An 18870-nucleotide genomic window follows, 5' to 3' on the forward strand; every position below is an offset into this window, starting at 1 on the left:
AATTAGTCCAGGTGACATTTGAGTTATTTTCAAGGTTTTTTAGGACTCAAGTAAATATCTGACCAGGAGCTTTCCCACAAAGAGTGGAAGAGAGATTAGATTTCATTAGATTTATGAATGCCATAGTGAAAACTGGGCTGACTTTCCCTTTCAATTTCTCAAATTCTCAAATTTCTACCGTAAAATCTCTTGAAACTTAAACATGCAGATGGTGGAGGTCATCTTGAACAATAGGGAGGTGAAATATCTTTGTCATCTCTTAAGGATTTTTAAAAATGATAAATTAATAGAAGCAAGCTATCAAAGCCATAATGAAAATTGAGCCGACCTACCCTTTAATTTTCTAAACTTTCCAGAGTAAAGTCTTTGGAAACTTGACAAACAGACAGTAGGAGTCACCATGAATGAGAGTGAAGAGGAAAATCGCTGTCCCCTCCTAAGTATTTGAAAAATATATATATATTTAATAGGAGCAAGTTATTAGTGCTGAAATGAAAATAGAGCCGACTTTCCCCTTTAATTTTCTGCAGCAAATTAGATGAACATTAATTGTCACCTCTTAATGTTTCTTTAGAAATAATATTTAATAAGAGCAAGTAATGAGTGCTATAAAACAAATTGAGCTGACTTTACCTCTAGGTTTCTCAAGATTTCTGCAGACAAAAACTTCTGAAACTTGGCAGGCAGGTAGTGGGAACTACTACTGTGAACGAGAGTGAGGTCAAAATTATTTGTCACCTTAAAATAATTTATTATAATATTAAATAAGAGCAAGCCTGGTTTTACCACATTTTTGTTAAAACATGAATGTAACATCACATTTAATTATACTTGTCAATGTTTTGGTTGGAAAGAAAAATCTTTTTTACTTATGTTATCAAATGTCCAAAATAAGTGACGTTTGTTTTCGGCCTATTTTTACCCTCTGAACGCCTCTACCGTAAAACCACAAATAGACGCACAACGACGGACCACATGACCGCGGTAAAGTAAAAGCATGGAAATGATTGTGTACTAAAGAGATAATAAAACCTGGAAAATGCGTTTTTATTTCTGTACTGCTGTTTCTATTGTCCCGAAGTCCATCAAAAACCCCACTGGTCATTTGTGACGGGAAACTAATTCTGAGTTGTTTTGTTTCATTGGACTCGTTTTCAACTGTGGTGAATTACTGTTGAGTTAACCTGCGTGTGTATATTCAGTATGAGCCAGGTTACGTTCTTAACGTGCAGATTATTATTGTTGTTGTTATTATTATACTATTACTGTAGTATTTACTGATAATAAGCTTTTACTTTGAAATTCTACTTTTGAAATTCACCGGAAACTCACGGTGTACGGCTGTACACCGTGAGTTTCCGGTGCATTCAATGACTCATCGTAAAGCTGTAATTTGTATCTTTTATGGTTGTAAAAAAAATGTTTTTACAGGATTTCTAAACATGTGAACGCACATCACTCATTATAATGCTTGTTTCAGTATAAAATAATGGACAGAACGGATTTATGCAGTAATTTTTCCGCTACAATTAATATTTCTGTCTGTAGTGAAAGGTGAATATTATCTTTCTTACATTTTTAAATTGTCTTTATTATTGCAGGTTGTTTTCTTTTACGGGTGTTCTCTTGTCTACCTCATTCTGCTGCTGTAACAAGGGACTTCCCCCGGTGTGGGATCAATAAAGTTTATCTCGAGTTTATCTTAACTCAACTACAACTCATCTTATCTTATCTTATCTTATACAGGACGTATGAATGAGACTTTTAAATACACATAATATAGTATAACATTACCAAAATGCCTCATACAAATCTCTGTCAGTTGTGATCACCAACTCAGCTCACCCCCACTTACTATTGGTTACTATAACGGGGGCACGTGAATGCATCAGTCACGCTCTCCATCTGCTACAGTGCGCATGCGCACCAGCCGAGCCTCGCACTTGTCAACCGTCCTCCGGGCCGAGCTGTCACTGTGGGTCCAGTTTCTCCAGCGAGCTACCGTGTGATTCCGCGCCGCACATCGGGGCTCTGGTTGTATTTGAGCGGAGCAAACGCACAAGACACGTCCCCCGAGAAAACACCGCTTATCAGGACATTTTCCTCCGCGAGTTACAAGAAGGCTCAAGGTTTGTATGTGTGTTCATTCATTCTCTCATCCCACCCCGTGCGACATCACTGCTAATGTAGCGAGCTAACGGTTGCTATCCACTCATTCCTGTGGTCTCATAAAACGTTTCGGTCAGACACTACGGAAAACGTTTTTCTCAGTTTCTGTTTTTATTATGTACCACCAAAGCACGTTCAGCTATTAGGCTATTTGTTTCAACCCGACATCCAGCTAGCTAAGCTACTGTTATGCTAACGTTTGCTGTTGATTGTGATTGGCGAGCCGTGCAGTTAGCTAGCATCAGCTAGCAGAGCAGGTGCTGCAGTCTGAGCCACTTATCCAAAAGTGTTTGGACGTTGACGTGTTCGATGGCAGCCATGTTGGCTCCACAGCCCCGTCCTCTGACCCTCTCACTGTAGTTCTCAGATATTTTCAGCGTCACGTTATTCTTATCTGGTTATGATAATGAAATAAGAGCTTTGTGGCAACGTTGTCCCTCAACCAGAGGCTGGGAAGGGACGCTGCCGCAGCACAGCACAACTCTGTGAGATGGGAGGACTGGCGCTTAATGGGAAACAGAATTAACTGGTGTAGCTGCCGTCCAGACTCAGAATCTGTTCCTTTGAGATAAGCAGGGGGATGGGACCTGCTTGTCTTTAACAGTTCACAGTGTAGATACATGAACAAGTCAGCTTCTTGGCTCACACTTGGCTGGTTATGATGCATGTGGGGTTGGGGACTGTTTATAAGTACCAGTTGAAACGACTAAATTCATTTCTATTGACATCTGACATCAGTTCAATTTGATTTAATCAAGGATAGCAGACGTGTCTTGTCTGAATGCTGGGAGTGTATGAGCTTCACATTTCTGTTGTCTGCATGTGTACAATTTGCATTAGTTGTATCAGAAATTGTTAATAACCTTAAGTTTTAACCCTTGGCCCAGGTCACTCTTCATGCCATTCTTTATGACCATGGCATGTGGAAGGAGAAGGCTGTGGGGTTTAGGGTTTTCAGCCAGGAAAGGATTTGCCTCAAAAGGGTTAATTTCACTTTTGAGGTCATCATGTTGTGCACATTGAAAAACCATGATTACGTCTATGAAGTATAGGTCAAAGTAGCTGAGATATGCCAGAGAGCGGTTGTCTCTTTTATGGCAGCAATAAAATGTAATGGTTAGAATAGAAAGACACAGATCTGGTTTAAACTACTAATGTTGCTTGTTGAGAATCACCGCCTCAACCCATTTTTCTTTATCTATATCTGAGAAATTAGGTTGATTGAACTGCATCAGACTTCTGAGTGTATGCATGTTTTTGTATATTCTCACATCTAAATCCATTTTTTTTTCATCCACCTCTTCTTGCATATGATGTGGCCAAGATTTCTGCAATGAATCATTTTGATCCTCCTGAGCTCTGATGTTGGCAAATAGGACAACGCCAGTGTGGGAATTAAAGCTAATTAGGAATTAAGGAAAGTGTGCTGCTGGGCTGTCTGCGGTGATGCTTTTCATTTCCTGCTGCTCACAACAAGAGTGAGCAGCTGTGGCCTGATCAATAGGAGGTCATTGAACCTGTTGTTTGGTTGAACGGATCACTTAAATGTCAGCAGGATGTGTTTAGGTGTTAAAAGGGGTATTAGTACACAGACAAGTGTGTGTTTCTAATCGCATGCATGTACAAACTGCTACAATTTAGGATTATTTAGGATTTGCAATGAAGTGGAGAAAAAAACGTAATTTCAAAGACGCTAGTTGTTTGTTATATTTGACCACACAGATGTCATTGCCAGAAGGAGTCTGCTCTTTGTATTTTAATTGGTGGAAATTCATCACCAGAGAGAAGAGGTAAATTTAAAGGAAAGGGTATTAGGAATGTGAGATAAAGAAGCCCCCCACATTAAATGTCACTGTGTTCGTGTTCATGTGACCTCATCTCTACCCCTCACCCTCTCATCGCTACCACTTCTATTCTCTATTTTTATCATTCATGCCCTCCCTGCTCTCTCCTCAGTCTGTTGTTCACACCATGCTCCTCACTCCTAATCTCACACTCTGATGTTTGCTCCCCCTCAACAGATGAAGTTAGACAGGGGTTGGATGTGGCATTTGCTGCTCCTGTCCTCCCTGGCTGTGGCCATGGTTGTGGCCCAGGAGGAGCTGTCAGAGGCTGACGTAGCAGACGTCGATGAAGATATGGGCCTTGACGAGGAATTAAAGGTTCTGATGGCAGAAGAAGAAGAAGAAGAAGAGGAGGCGGCAATGGTGATGGATGAGGAGTTGTCTGATGAAACCGATGGCAAGGACACAGCAAGTGGGAAGGCTGAAATGGATGAAAATGTCTCTTTCCAGGTTAGGAATTGATCATCAGTCAACCAAAGGTCATAAGCGCAATTAAAAAAAAAAGTAGATTTCAGTAAATGAAACCTTGGAGATAGTTGGAAAGCTTGGTAATTGTGGGAAATTGTTTCCTGTATGACAATATTTAACTATTGTGGGTTTTTTGTTCCCCAGGTAAAATATGTGACTCCTGTTCCCACGGGAGATGTGTACTTTGCAGAAACGTTTGATGACGGATTGCTGGGAAGGTATTGCTTAAGAATTTTACTGCCACACGCTGCTAAATTTTTTGGGACATTTTCATTGGAGTGACCAGGATCAACTTAAAGAATTAGTGCTCTAAGTTTGTTTGTGTGTTCTACTTTCACTTGTATGAAAGTGTTTTGTGATGTTGATCTTCACAGATGGCAGCTGTCAAAGATGGTGAAGGGGGATGCAGATGAAGAAACGGCCAAATATGACGGTTTGTAGATATTCTCTACCTACCATACGATCACATCTCATGTCTATACAATTACAGAAATATAAAATTATAGAAATATGAAATTATTTACTTTCAAAACTATGTACAGTCACAACAATCATAAATACCAAAGATGAAGTGAAATAACAGGAAATATAGTGAATAGATACAAACGAAGTAGAGAATCAAATTATTACCTATACATTACAACATATTGCCAGCAAAGAACACACAAATAAAACTAAATTGCACAAATCCTTGTGTATCACACATACACAAATAGAACAACACACTATTGCACCCTTATATGCAACTAGATTGCATAACTGCTAAATCCTGACCTTTCTATACTTCCTTGATGCAAAGTCATCAATCACATCATTCTGCCCAGCAACTGCCTGGTTAATACTTATCAGAGAAAGTCCACTGAGGCGTTCCTGTGACATGGTTGACCTCAGGTTGGACTTGATGAGCTTCAGCCTGGAGAGGCTCCTCTCTGCTTCAGCTACTGTCTGGTTTTATATTATTCTTAACGATCTTACGAAAAGATTTAACAATATGTCTTTGAAGCTACATTCATAGTATTATTAATGAATTGTTGTTAATTTGGTAGCATTTCGCAGCGGGACTGATTTTACTGATTGCATTAGTACCGTACAAAGTTAAAGGTGCACTATTTGATAGATTCACCGGCTACCCCTTTCTCAGCCTTCCCCCCCTCCCCATCTCCTTTTGAGTGTGTGACACCTCAGCTTCTCTGTTCTCTGCTCACAAACTGGAAACTGGATGCCCACTCTGACAAGGTTAACTGATACACACAGGGACATGATATCATGAACATGACGTGACATGCAAACGATACGCACATGTTAACGTTCCTTAACATGTGCGTTCCTAGCATCCTGTGCTGCCCCCAATATGATGTTGCCATACCTAGATCCCCATTAATGGGTTCTCCTCTCTCACCCAGCGTAAACCCACAATGTTTTTACTACACCTCCGACTGTTTCACTGTGTGTTTCGCTCTGTGTGAGTGAGTGTGGGCAGGGCCAGCCCAGGGCATGTTTGTGGGTGTGTGAGTGTAAACTCTGCCTCACTCTCAGACACAGAGAAGCGGTGCAACTCACTAAATGTTGGTGACATTCTTATGTAAATAGACGCGCATGTAAACACAATGCCAAATTATCCAGGTCAGCCAAATTATTGAGTTAATGTTTATATATCATACGATAACTCGATATGGAAATTATCGCGTCACTCCTCGTTACTTGTTGTTATGATCATTGTTGTTAAAAAAAAAAAAGGTCATAATTCAGCTCGCTAAATGCATGTAGGGGAAACACTGCATGGGTGTTATTTTTTATAGTTTTGGACTTTACTTATAACAACACTTCACTGAGCAACACAATTACTGTCACATGAGATCACAACACCTCTGCTGGAGATTCTAAAAGTATTTGTGATGTTCTGTTGACTACAATAAAGCTATTTCAAGCAGAGCGTGTGCAACCATACATAGTAGTTGAAATAAAGTAGTAGTAGAATATTATCATAACCCACTGTCATGATAGCTGTGGCCATGTAAATAAAAAGCCTGACTGTCCGACCCGCTCCTCTCTGCTGTAGGGAAGTGGGCTGTGGAGCAGCTGAAGGAGAACAAGGTTCCTGGAGACCAGGGCCTGGTGCTCAAGTCCCGCGCCAAACACCACGCGATTTCTGCATTGCTGGACAAACCCTTCGTCTTCCAGGATGAGCCTCTGGTCATACAGTGAGTTCAAACGTGCATTCACATACATACAATCTGCATCCAGTGTCTAGCCAGTGGACTTTTTCCTGGAGGTGCAGTGGTCAGTGGATATACAAGTATCTATTTGAAATCTGTAATTTGCACTTAACAAGTAACAAAACTGAAGCACTTGATGAACATGACTTGTTGAATTTTTTTGTTGTGTTCTGTTTGTAGGTATGAGGTGAATTTCCAGAATGGTATCGACTGTGGTGGAGCATACATCAAACTGCTCTCAGATGCTGGTGATTTCAATCTGGTTAGTATACATATTTTATTTTGCTTTACTTTCTGAGTAAAATCTGTCTGGATTTCGACAAAATACTCACGATTTCTTGATTAAATTGAAATCTTGTATGATTTGCTCTGTAGGAGGAGTTCCATGACCATACACCCTACACCATTATGTTCGGACCCGACAAATGTGGCGAGGACTACAAGCTGCACTTAATTTTCCGCCACCAGAATCCTCTGACCAAAGATTTGGAGGAGAAGCACGCTAAGAGGGCTGACGTGGACCTCAAGAAGTTCTACACAGACAAGAAGACTCACCTCTATACATTGGGTATGAAGCTTATTGGAAGTGTCTGTGTATTTATCTGTTGTGTTTGTGCTATGCAGAGCCCATGTACCTCCATAAAAAAATGTCAATCTTACCTGCGTTGCTGCATGTTTTCTGTGCTTTTATTATTGTTTTCACATATTCTCAAATGCTGAGGGTTTTCTCCCCACATTGTTAGTCCTGAACCCAGACAACAGCTATGAGATGCTCATCGATCAGTCCAGTGTGAGCCGTGGGAACCTGCTGCACGATGTGGTGCCTCCAGTCAACCCTCCCAAGGAGATAGATGACCCAAATGATTCCAAGCCCGATGACTGGGACGAGAGGACCAAGCTCCCCGACCCTGAGGCTGTCAAGCCTGATGACTGGTGACTGCCACCCCCCGCTCTCATAGACAGATTTAACATGTTTAAGTGTAGAGGTGATGTTAGTGGGGATAAAAACATTGATGTGTTTGTCTCAGGGATGAGGATGCACCTGCTAAGATTGATGACCCTGATGCTTTGAAGCCGGAGGGTTGGCTGGACGATGAAGCAGAGTTTGTTCCTGACCCAAATGCTGAGAAACCCGAAGACTGGTAACTATGCTCATTCACAAAAGTTACACAAAAACAAACCCACAACAAGCCTTTGAATTGTGTCCTCCTCTGGCTGTGTGTAGGGATGAGGAGATGGATGGAGAGTGGGAGGCACCACAGATTCCTAATCCAGCCTGTGAGACTGCCCCTGGCTGTGGCGAATGGAAGCGCCCCATGATCAACAACCCTCAATACAAGGGCAAGTGGAAAGCCCCACTAGTGGACAACTCCAACTATCAGGTAATGGCTGCTTTTGACTTCTTAAAATTTCTGTATGGATCCATAAAATCAAACATAGACGGTGATAACTGATCTGACATTTACTGTTCCGGGTTTTTATGCCTCCGAGCTGGTGACAGCCAGTGGCTGGAGGCATGTTTTTGGGTTGTCCATCCGTCCCATTCCTGTCAATGCTATATATCTCAAGAATGTCTTGAGGGAATTCCTTCAAAGAGGTCAAGGTCACAGTGGCCTCACAAAGTATGTTTATGTTTTTCTTGAACATGATATCTCAAGACTGCTTAAGGGAAATTCTTCAACTCTTGGTCAGTGGTCACTTGGACTCAAAGATAAGTGATTATGTTTCACTTGTCAAAGGTAAAGGTTACAGTGACCTTTTATATGAATCTGGGTTTAAAAAAAGGATGTAGAAATATGTACACAGAAACTGCACTGGTTGGCGGAGGCATACAACCCCAGTGCGTGATTCTAGTTAAACAATGCTTAGGTTTTGGAATATGTTTTTACTCAGCATCTTGGTTATTGGGTTAATGAAAATTAACATGAACAGTCATGTGTTAGTGTAATAATGTATTATAATCACATGAACATGCTGTATGTTTGTGCTAAAACTCATGGTCTTGTCATTCCACCTAACCCTCTTGCTTGAAATTCTTTTTCTTCTCCCAAGGGAGTGTGGAAGCCACGTAAGATTGATAACCCTGACTATTTTGAAGACCTGCTGCCGTTCAGGATGGCACCTTTCAATGCCCTGGGCTTGGAGTTGTGGTCCATGACCTCGGATATCTACTTTGACAACTTCATTATCACCTCTCACAAGGAGGTGGCCGACCGCTGGGCCTCTGACAGCTGGGGGCTGAAGAAACTGGTTGCTAGTGCTAATGAGGTCAGTGGGCTGTTTTGTTAGGGCAACAGTACACGTACTTAACTTTCACACTGTGTTCATATCATTTCCCACAAAGCTGTCTGTCACTGTAACTGAAAGTGCTCACTGCCTTTGCTCTCTGGCCTCTTGTCTCTCCATCTCACCAGCCGGGGATTTTTGCCCAGCTGATGTTGGCTGCAGAGGAGCGACCGTGGCTCTGGGTGGTCTACATACTGACAGTAGGCTTGCCAGTAGGACTGGCTGTGCTCTTCTGCTGGCCAAAGGTACTATGAACCTGCTGTGTAAATAATGTATTGTATAGTTCTGATCATATATCTGTGTAATGCACAAGTTCACCAGAAATGCCTCTAAATTCTCTCTCTCTGTCCCAGAAACCAGAGGATGACTACGTGTACAAGAAGGTGGATGTGCCCCAGGCTGATGTAGAAGAGGAGGAGGAAGAGGAGGAGGCAGCTGCAGATGAGGAAGACAAAGCTGCCGAGGCTGCAGAAGGAGCAGCAGCTGCAGGTCAGACATCTGCTGCTGTACTTTCCACAGGATTTTACTTTGACTGCTACATTGTTCTAGATCGTATTTCTTGATCCTCATTGTTTTGATCTTTACTCTGCTCTAAAGCAACAGAAGAGGCTGAAGAGGAGGAGGAAGAGGAGGAAGAGGAGGAGGAGGAAGAAGAGGAGGAGGAGGAGGAGGATGCAGATGTAGGAGGGGACAATCTAGAGGGGGATGATGATGAAGAAGAAGATGAGGAGGAGGAGGAGGAGGAGGATGGAGAAGAGGGAAGCCAAGCTCCAGAGAGAACATTAGAAGACAAGGTTGGTGTTGCTTTAAGTTGTTAACTGCACAGCAGGATGTACTGATCCTACTTTGTTTTTATTCCACATTTCTTTCATTTTGAAAAGGTTGCACATCATCCGTTATTCATCTGGCTAAGCACAAATTTCAGATCTGAACTCAAACGAACGCTTCCTCAATGGGTCTTTGATCCAATCACTGACCACATTCAGAGGTGGTCTGGGAGGCATCTGGCCACATTCTTTTCGCTGTGTGAATGCAAATGCATCCTGGGCCACATATGAAGGACCACCCACTCAGCTGACCTCCTCTGACCTGTTACAGTTTAAACACTTTTGTTGTGCTTCACAGTGTCAATACACTGATTTGTTTGCAGCCACCACAATTTTTATATTGATAAAATCTTTCATTCATAAATTTTACAACTCTGCTTGCTCTTTCTCTCGCTCTCTGCGACACACATACACAAACATCGGCCACATCTGTAGAGTCCGACTGGGTAAAAGCAACTTGTCTTCTTGCCTTTGTTAACACAAATTATGTTCAAGATTATTTACATATAGAGCAGGGAAGTGAGCTCTGATCAGAAGTGGTCACAGGAAGTGGTCACAGGAGACACATTTTAATAGCAGTGGTGAACAGTCCTACTTGGCGCTGACCACTTGTGATCGGATCTCTCAGGATGGATGTAATTACCAGGTCTGAACAGGGCCTGAGTGGCTGGTTTGTTCCAGAAGTAACACACGCAGTTTTATTCATGGTGATGTGTTTAAGTTTTAAGCTCAAGGTCAGAACATCATGTTTTGTATTAAGTTTCCTTGTATTAGGAGGTGGCACGAGGATCTAAAAACTCCATACTAAACGAATGTTGCTGCATGTCTGCTTTTCTTAACAAGATAAATTTAAAATGTGCTATAATATTGTTTTGTTCACAACTTGTTTGTACTCCCACCTAGTGGCTAAGATGTCAAATAATGTGTCATATATTTTAATATCAATTGTTTAGACAAGAGATCTAATAATGTCTTCACTAGCACCTCATTTGTCACATAAATGAATTCAGTCATTGACTACGTTTCCATGGACACCAATATTCTGTAATTGACATGATTAAGCCAATAGTCTGAATAAGACACTGCCAAGTACAACAGTTACCACATTCCCTGAGTGTAAACAAAATGGAAAAATAAAAGGAGTTGTAGCTTTGCATTGAAAATACCCTAAATGCTAAATGGTAGCATTGTACATGAAACTATTTCCGGTTGGGGCTTTAAAACTGGAATAACATCTGACATTATGACGCGAGTCATTATTGGGGCAATACTCTGTAACATATATACAAGAATATGAATGGAATATTCTATCAGCAACTCATGTTAACAACATGATCAATATTGGTGTCCACGTAGACACAGTCACTGATATTGTCTAATTGAGGACTGTCCTGCAGACGACATGCAGAACAGGATCACTCACTCGCCTCCTTTCTGTTTAGACTGCTTCACGTCTCTGACAGTGTCCTTGTCCTAGTGAGAAAAGTGCAGCGAGTCCCTGAGCAGCTTGTTTTCATTTTCAGTAACTTATCATGCATTTCACTCTACTCGACATGTACAGTCTTTTCAAAATAAGGCTTGACTCGATACAAATTTCCATTGATAAAACTAGGATGATGTTAATGTCTCATCCGTTTAGCTTTTTCTTTCTTTTTTCTCTCCACCAGCAGAAGGAGGGTGAAGATGTCGGCGAGGAGAGCCACAAACAAGCTGTGAGAAAGAGGCGGGTACGGAAAGACTGAAGAGATGAAGGTCACGCCTACTGTCTCCTCGCTCCCCCTAAAGGGGTGGAGATGGCCGCCGCTCTCTGAGCGGAGCAGCATGTAATTCCTCAAAACCCACTTGGTAGCCTGCAGTCATCCTGGCTGCCCCATCCACGTCTCGCTTATCCCTCTGCTTCACCCACCACAGGTCCACAGTCTCCCACACCACATCCTTTAACTCCTCGTCTACTCAGTCCACCATCACATGTATCCCATAGAGATTTTGTGCGTTTAGCTGTTTTCCCCTCCTGCCCTCTGAGCTTCTACGCTTTCTTCACCCCACCCCTCTATAAGCCATTGCTGTCAAAATGCCTGTCAGCCTGCCTACCCCCCCCCCGTGTTTGCCGTCAGTCTTCTCTCTGAACATGCACCGTCATAGATCTGTCTCCTCTGAGAGGGAAGGCAGCACACAGTGTGTGCTCTGCTGCCGACTCCAGTCTTTTGTACCATTTCACAGCATATCGTAGGGGCTACATCTCAGACGTTAGACTTTATTCTGGTGCCCTTTCTTTATAATGAACTTGTGGGAGGACACGGTTTGACCAAGTTCCTTCATTATTTGAAATAGTTCGGGTTACGTGAACAGGCAAGAGGATGCCAGGCTGTGTGAGATGTCACTGCAGTGTCAGAGCGTCTCTGTGAAGTCGCTTCAGCTTAGGTTTCATATATTATTACCTCTTTAAAAGTGGATGTTCTGTTTAGATTTTAGCGAGTTTGTCAGGAGCATCAGTTTCTTTTATGTGTTTTTTACTGAGTTATAGCTGTTCAAGAATCGAGTTTTAGCACAGATAACCCTATTTATTGGTTTTGTTTAAACTTCGTTTTATTAATGCAGTGTTTTGAATGACTCGAGGCAGTGTTCTGAAGATGCCACTGATGACCTTATTCTGAGCTTCAGCTTGTTTGAAATGTTTATCATCGCTTGTAGAAGAAATAGATCATTTTGTCAAAGACAGAATGAATATGGGGGTTTCTGGATGGACATGTCTCATTCAGTCAGCACACAGCAGTGCTTTCCCATAATATCTAGACTGGTTGGAGTTAGGATCTAGATAGATGTTGGAAGGGAAGTTGATGCTAATTTATTTGTTTTATATTATTGTCTCACGCTTTTGTAGTTCATTCTTACCAGAAGCATCTGGCAGAACTCTCTGTTTACATTTGTTTGCAAATTGTACATTGCTCTTGAAAATAAAAACAATTTAATACAAAGACATCGTCTGATCAAATGTGTCGAATTTCTTCTTCACATTTCTGTAAAATGTTGGATTGCGTAGGTGACAAAAGACCCAGGGAATGAGGTGATCTTAGGTTTTTATTAAAACAGAAACAAATATTTAAAATGCTAAGGTGCAGGGTGTCTACACACAAGACAAGATGGTACCAGGGTGTGTGCAGCCAGGACATATTCAGCACATCAGACAAATGAATGAACTACTGTACAACTGTTAAAAAAACGTAAATAACCTTAATAGATTACAGCATATACATTGTTTAAAGCCTCCTGTAACATCACTTTCAAACAGCTCCTCAGTCCCTGGATGTTTACAAACAGATCACTGATTTCTAGATGTTATTCTACTGGATACTTCAGTTTAAAGGGAATAAAAAGCTTGTCCAGATTATGTTTTTTTTCATCTCTGACGACCATTTATCCCTTTTATGTTTCTAACTGAGGCAGCAAAGGACACACCCTCCTCTGCTGTACAGTCAGGACATTATCACATTTTTACGGTCAGACCCATCCTCTAGCAGGAGATGTTTTCCAGACCTGACTTAGTGGATCAATAAGCACTCAAGGCCTCTTTACTGCTTTTGTTCTTGATATTAAAGGAGGAAGTATCTGGTTATTTTTTTCTTTTTGCTCCTAATCTCCTCCTCCCTGTCACTATATCAGCAGAAGGACACAAACTAACATACAGAGTTTGTCTTTGTGACCTAATCACTGACTCCATTAATTTTGCATTAAAGTCACGTATGAATGTATGACTTGATCATTTTAAAGGGTTGCAGATACTTTGAAGCTCAGACAAAGTCTTTTGTCATGGACCCTGTTCAGACCTGGTGTTAATATCTGTCCTCAGTGATCCAGTGGTCAGCTTTTAGTACATGTGTGAACGTAGCCAAACGTCCTAACCCTGTCCTTAGATCTGATCACATTCCGAGGTGTGACCACATTATTTTGTGTCTGCACAAATGCATCCTGGACCACAAATGAAGGATCGTGAAAGGAGCCTACTAACCGGTCTACCTCTGACCTGCTCCAGTTTTACAATGAACTGTCAGTATTTTTATTCTCAGTGCTCAAACGTTGACCACATTGATTTCTTTTATTTTAGAAATATTATTCCGTAGCAGAGCTGCACACAGTTAATTGAGTTACTGTGCATTCACATGCTCATCAGAGGTTCCCATTTTGTGAGTTGTTGCGTTGTTGTCCTGACTTGTGTTTCCAAGTCAGAATGTAGAAAAACATTAACGGTGTAAAACTAAATGTGTTTCATTTATGTGTTTAGCGCATTTAAACAAAACAGTGACACCTCTTTCCAATATTTTCATAGCAACGAAGAGCAAAAAAAGGATCAGGTGAGACAGGCATATTTAAATACTTTAAAACGTCTGAACATTAATCATAAGAACATCTGTATTGACTAAAAAGTGTAGTGTAAGGGATGGACAGGTAGTTCACATTAAAAGCTACTACTTAGAGCTGATTGTAAAATTATGTTCATTAGTTTATGATGAAGTACACAACTTGTATCCCAAAATTATTCAGGGGCTCTCCAGGTTGACTTGAGGTGGCATTAACATGAAATTTCCCAGTTGGGAACAAATTTTTCCAATTATTCCAACACCACGAACATCACTCAGTCGCTGCTAACTCAGTGTCTCTCATACCGACACCAGACACATCTGTAAACTCAGACTGGGTTAAAATGACATTATTTCGACTTCATGAGCATAAATGACGTGCATGATTATTTGTGTATAGAGCAGGGAAGTGAGACACATTCAGGACACATCTTAATTTCAGGTGTGAAACACGTATTTTAAGCTGTCTACTTCTGATCAGATCTCTGAGGACGGATATTAACACCAGGTCTGAACAGTGTCTTGGTGATTTCAAACTCCATCACTAACAATTCAAACCATCACTGATGTTAGTCAAGCTTTACACCTTTAAGGAGTGCTTTTTAACAAAACCTTTAGTTTCACTGTGCTTTTACTTTCACTGATGCAGAGCTCTCCGTGTATGTACAGTTGTATCCACATACTATTTGTTAACAAGTTAATTTCAATGACTATTATTTTAATGCAATTTCATTAGATATGCTAAACCATTAAAACCATTTCAGAGTTGTATGACTCACACATGCCATATAAGGTTTTTTTTCATTTTCAGTAACACTGTCCAGTTTCTCAGCTTTTAATTGGAGGAATACGGTCATGCTTTACACAGACACCATGACATCTGAGAGCTACTACAAACTCAGTTCCAGCTGACGTAGAAAATACTGTACAATAATAAATTAAATAAATCAGTGTTGAAGGTGAGGTTGGTGGTCCAACAGTTATTTGTAATTTTAATGGTTTAGCCCACTCACAGATCAGCCGGGACGAGAACACTGTGAGAATGTTGGGGAAAAACCACAGAAATGTCAGAGTTGTCCTCAAACTGAAAACCAAGCAGGCGAAACAAAGCTAAGAATTATTTTACAGACGAAGAAGAAACTCATGGTACAAATGATCCTTAAACACGTTAAAACACTTAAAAACTACCTTGTCTGCCAAAAAGACCTGGGGCCACACAAACATGATATTTATCAATTTCTGAGCCACTGGACAGGCGATAAAGTCAGTTAATGTTTTGAATGATTTAGTTAGTTTGGACTCAGGTAAGAGAGTTTACAGGAAACAGTCAGGTCCGCTGAGAAAACAAACCCCTCTCCATGTCTTGGGTTTCCTCTCCCAGCCGCGGACCTGGGACCTCAGGTTTTATATCGGCTCACAGCTCACTTCCGTTTGCTCTTAGTGTCGGTGGTCTGGAAGACGCTGGAGGCCGACATGAGGTTCTCGATGTACTGACCAAGGACCTGGTTCTCAGACTTCAACTTCAGGTTTTCCTCCTTGACTGCGTCGACTCGTGCCGACAGGTCTGGAACAGAAATTGACGACAGGAAACTGTAACACGTGTGCTATCTACTTGCCCTCTCTTAGGCTCAGTTTACAGTAGAAAAGAGAAAGAAGTATGAGAGAGCATTCTGAAGCTACTCAACCAATAGATGACTCATGTCAACATTTAAGTTTATTCTACATTTTAGAGTTTTTTTTAGCTTCACTGGCTGATTCTACAATAAGTGTGGCTGATAAATCTTCCAAAGGCCTTGTCTACACTACTGTGGATATCTTTTTGAAAGGATATATTCCCCTCAGTTTCAAAAAACTATCCCCAACCACAAACGTTTTTATTAAACAAAATATTTCATCCAGACGAGACCACAAAGAAACGACTGCAAAAGCGCAAACAAGCATGCCGAGCCAGTAGGTGGCCATAAAGTGTACATCAACCATTTGTCACCAGAGAAGAACTTAATGAGCACGTTCAGTGAGCTTATTGGCCGTAGTAACTTCGAAACAAAAGTAGCTCATCTTTTTCTTCACTTATATCTCGTCTTATAGTTATTTGACATCTGTTTTGTCACCTTATCCAAGAAAGTCCTTTCTGGCACACAAGTGCAATGACATAAACAAAGCAACAGTGGGCATGCGTGAGGTAAGCTTTACCAATAACCCTATAAACTAAAGTAAAGTAAGGGAGTAAACAGCCACTAGTACAGACAATAGTTTACTCAATGTTTTCTTGTCACAACACTAAACATTAAATGATGTTGACTGTTGTGTGAAAAAGATTTCCATCACATTCAAACTATCATCACTTGAACTGAGATTGTCTGTCATCTACTGAACAAAACCACGTGCTTATCTCCGTGGTATTTTCTGTGTGTGAACGAGGGATGAGACCGAGCAAAGCAGAAGTGCGGTGAGTGCATTAGCACTGATGATTATATCAAGAGAGCAGAGCAGCAGCGGAGAGAAAAGAGCAGCAGCACAGAGTGAAACGTGCAGCATTTTCAAACATCAATGCTGAAACAGTGTTTGAGGTCGTCTGTGTAGAACTGGGACGTGAAAGTTGTATCATCCAAGCACAGTTTTCTACAAGTTACATTTAAGACTTTCAATTCAATTTTATTTGTATTGCGCCAATTCATAATATACATCATCTCAAGGCACTTTACATACTAAGGTCGAGAGTAGAGAGACTTTCAGAGATTTCTCATCAGGTGAGATATGATGATGATGTATATGGTGAGACAACAGGAAATGTATATTGTTTCCTATTATTCATTTATTTCATTGTCACAAATCCCAAATTTTACGTGGTCTGGATATGAAATGACCTCCATCAGGGTATGTGATTTTCTTCATATCACACAGTGCTCCCTCTGATGTCAAATGATTAAAATAGGGTCTGACTGTTAACAAGTCAGACCCTCCAGTTAGATCTGTTGTATTCTGGAGCCTTTAACAAACCACCCCAGAGAAGACACAGATACAGAGTGATGTGTGTGTTTTACCTTCAAGTGTGTGCTGAAGCTCCAAAACTTGGTTTATTAACCTCGTCTTCTCCTCCATCTCCACCTGGTTCTCCATGTCTCCTAAAATACACACAAACAGTGTGACAAACATTTAGACACAAATACAACACATATCTCATGTTCTCATACTGTTTTGCACATGTGAGCCGACGTACCATCTATGTCGCAGTTCATGATGGAAAGCTCGTTCTCCTGTTTAGTATACAGGACTGCAGATTCACCGTCCTCTGAAAAAGAAGTGGAAGAGCTCCATTAAAGCAGCTATAGCAGTGATGATAAGATGGAATTACGTAAGACACAAATACAGGAACTTGAGGATTTCTCCATCATTGCTTGTTTTGAAAAAGAGTTGCCACTCTGGTCCAGACAGATGTTGTAAATTATGACCAATGAATTAAGTAGAGAGCCGATAAAGGGAATTGTGTGAAAGAGGCCTTTTTTACATATATTTAAAGATTACTTCCATATAAGTGTATCTGTTTTCTTGTTAGCAGAGGTGACACGTTGTTGATTCTAAGCTAAATCAGATGGCATGATTATTCTAGTGAAAGCTTCAGGCACCTGTGTTCTCAGCCCCAGTCAAACCCATACACTTCCACATCTGGGCGGATTCTGGCTGTGTCCTCGCTCCAGTATTTTCAGAATGCGACCGAGAATTTGTCCAGATGTGGAAGTCCTGCCTCTGTGTCTGTCTGTCTGTCTGTGCGCGTGCGTGGTGTCTGGCTGGAAGCAGGCACCGCACCCAGGCTGTGATGATGCTGTTGCCCAGTGCTGAGGCGCTATCCCTGCACCTAATAAACTCACACATTTCCACATCATGCAGCCAGTGTCTCTGTCAGTGATCTCTTACTCCTGAGGATTTAGATCATCTTGATGACCGATTACTGATCCATCTTCATCTCGGCTTAACAAGCCTCCCACTGTGCGATATCCGTAAACAGACTCCCATGTCACACCATGGAAACACGCAAGCATCCATGCTACACTTGAAAATACACTGTCACACGTAGAAGGAGATCATGGGTCGATCGGCGGGGAGACTGTCAGAAAACATCTATCAAACCTAATGATCAATAGCGGATCACACGCGGGGGTGTCCGATAATGGACGCGTAACCCAGCTCTCTCGTTAGCTAAACAGAACAATAACAACACCAAGTGTGAGGTTTGTGTCTCACTAGCAGTAACTATAACTAGTTAGCGTACTTAGGCTCATATTCAAAAGCAACTCATTGACTAAATTACAATTAAAAAACGACATAGGCCGGGGACTCGTTGCTAACGCCCACAAGCTAACGGTGCTGCTGTTAGCTAGCTACGTTTAGCTTTAAATTTGATCAGAGAAGCTGGTTGGAGGTTAACTACACAGCATTTAGAAGTGCACACAACAACAACAACACAAGTGGCCCGTTTCAACTCACCTAAGGTAAGAAATGACCCAGTAAACGAACCGAAGGCTCCGAGGGGCTGATGTTAGCTGGACTGCACCGTCGATGTCGTCATCACGACCTCACTGAGAGCACGTCAGCACACTCACCGACAGGGGGCGCAACAAACACACACACACACGTTTGTCTTTCTATGCTTGTGAAGACACTCATTGACTTAAATGGAAAATTAACTCATCTATTCACCACCGTG

General features: G+C 41.4%; 2 protein-coding genes across 5 annotated transcripts; one reads left to right on the top strand and one right to left on the bottom strand.

The window, feature by feature from the left end:
• The first annotated feature begins 1901 nt into the window (after window positions 1-1901).
• clgn (calmegin) lies at window positions 1902-12785 on the top strand. 4 transcript variants are annotated; one of them, XM_034601600.1, is made up of 15 exons: window positions 1902-2129; window positions 4191-4463; window positions 4626-4699; window positions 4856-4914; window positions 6541-6682; window positions 6878-6959; window positions 7073-7265; window positions 7441-7630; window positions 7726-7839; window positions 7923-8079; window positions 8750-8965; window positions 9112-9228; window positions 9337-9472; window positions 9581-9777; window positions 11481-12785. In XM_034601600.1, exons 2-15 carry the CDS (start codon window positions 4191-4193, stop codon window positions 11550-11552), a joined length of 2022 nt encoding a protein of 673 aa, XP_034457491.1. In that variant the 5' UTR covers window positions 1902-2129; the 3' UTR covers window positions 11553-12785. The 4 variants fall into 4 exon arrangements, with proteins under 4 accessions (XP_034457491.1, XP_034457482.1, XP_034457500.1 ...); XM_034601591.1 differs by having other exon boundaries at window positions 1904-2129; window positions 11478-12785; XM_034601609.1 differs by having other exon boundaries at window positions 1904-2129; window positions 9337-9414; window positions 9616-9777; window positions 11478-12785.
• A 1272-nt stretch (window positions 12786-14057) lies between these two features.
• On the bottom strand, window positions 14058-18786 carry scoca (short coiled-coil protein a). The gene is made up of 4 exons (XM_034601684.1): window positions 18651-18786; window positions 17386-17457; window positions 17210-17290; window positions 14058-15729 (listed from the first exon to the last, which is right to left on the bottom strand). The coding sequence occupies exons 2-4, from the start codon at window positions 17402-17404 to the stop codon at window positions 15587-15589; spliced, it is 243 nt and encodes an 80-aa protein (XP_034457575.1). The 5' UTR covers window positions 17405-17457; window positions 18651-18786; the 3' UTR covers window positions 14058-15586.
• Between the last annotated feature and the right edge of the window lie 84 nt (window positions 18787-18870).

Source organism: Hippoglossus hippoglossus, chromosome 1 (genome assembly GCF_009819705.1).
Source record: "Hippoglossus hippoglossus isolate fHipHip1 chromosome 1, fHipHip1.pri, whole genome shotgun sequence".
Classification (NCBI taxonomy): domain Eukaryota; kingdom Metazoa; phylum Chordata; class Actinopteri; order Pleuronectiformes; family Pleuronectidae; genus Hippoglossus; species Hippoglossus hippoglossus.

What these genes read in the sequence shown, in the direction of transcription:
- clgn (XM_034601591.1), top strand. Translation starts at nt 4,191, where the DNA reads ATGAAGTTAGACAGGGGTTGGATGTGGCATTTGCTGCTCCTGTCCTCC. An exon ending in GATGACGGATTGCTGGGAAG is followed by an intron (nt 4,700 to 4,855) that starts GTATTGCTTAAG and finishes TGATCTTCACAG; the next exon opens with ATGGCAGCTGTCAAAGATGG. An exon ending in GCTGAGAAACCCGAAGACTG is followed by an intron (nt 7,840 to 7,922) that starts GTAACTATGCTC and finishes GGCTGTGTGTAG; the next exon opens with GGATGAGGAGATGGATGGAG.
- scoca (XM_034601684.1), bottom strand. An exon ending in GCTTCAGCACACACTTGAAG is followed by an intron (nt 15,730 to 17,209) that starts GTAAAACACACA and finishes TTTCTGTTCCAG; the next exon opens with ACCTGTCGGCACGAGTCGAC.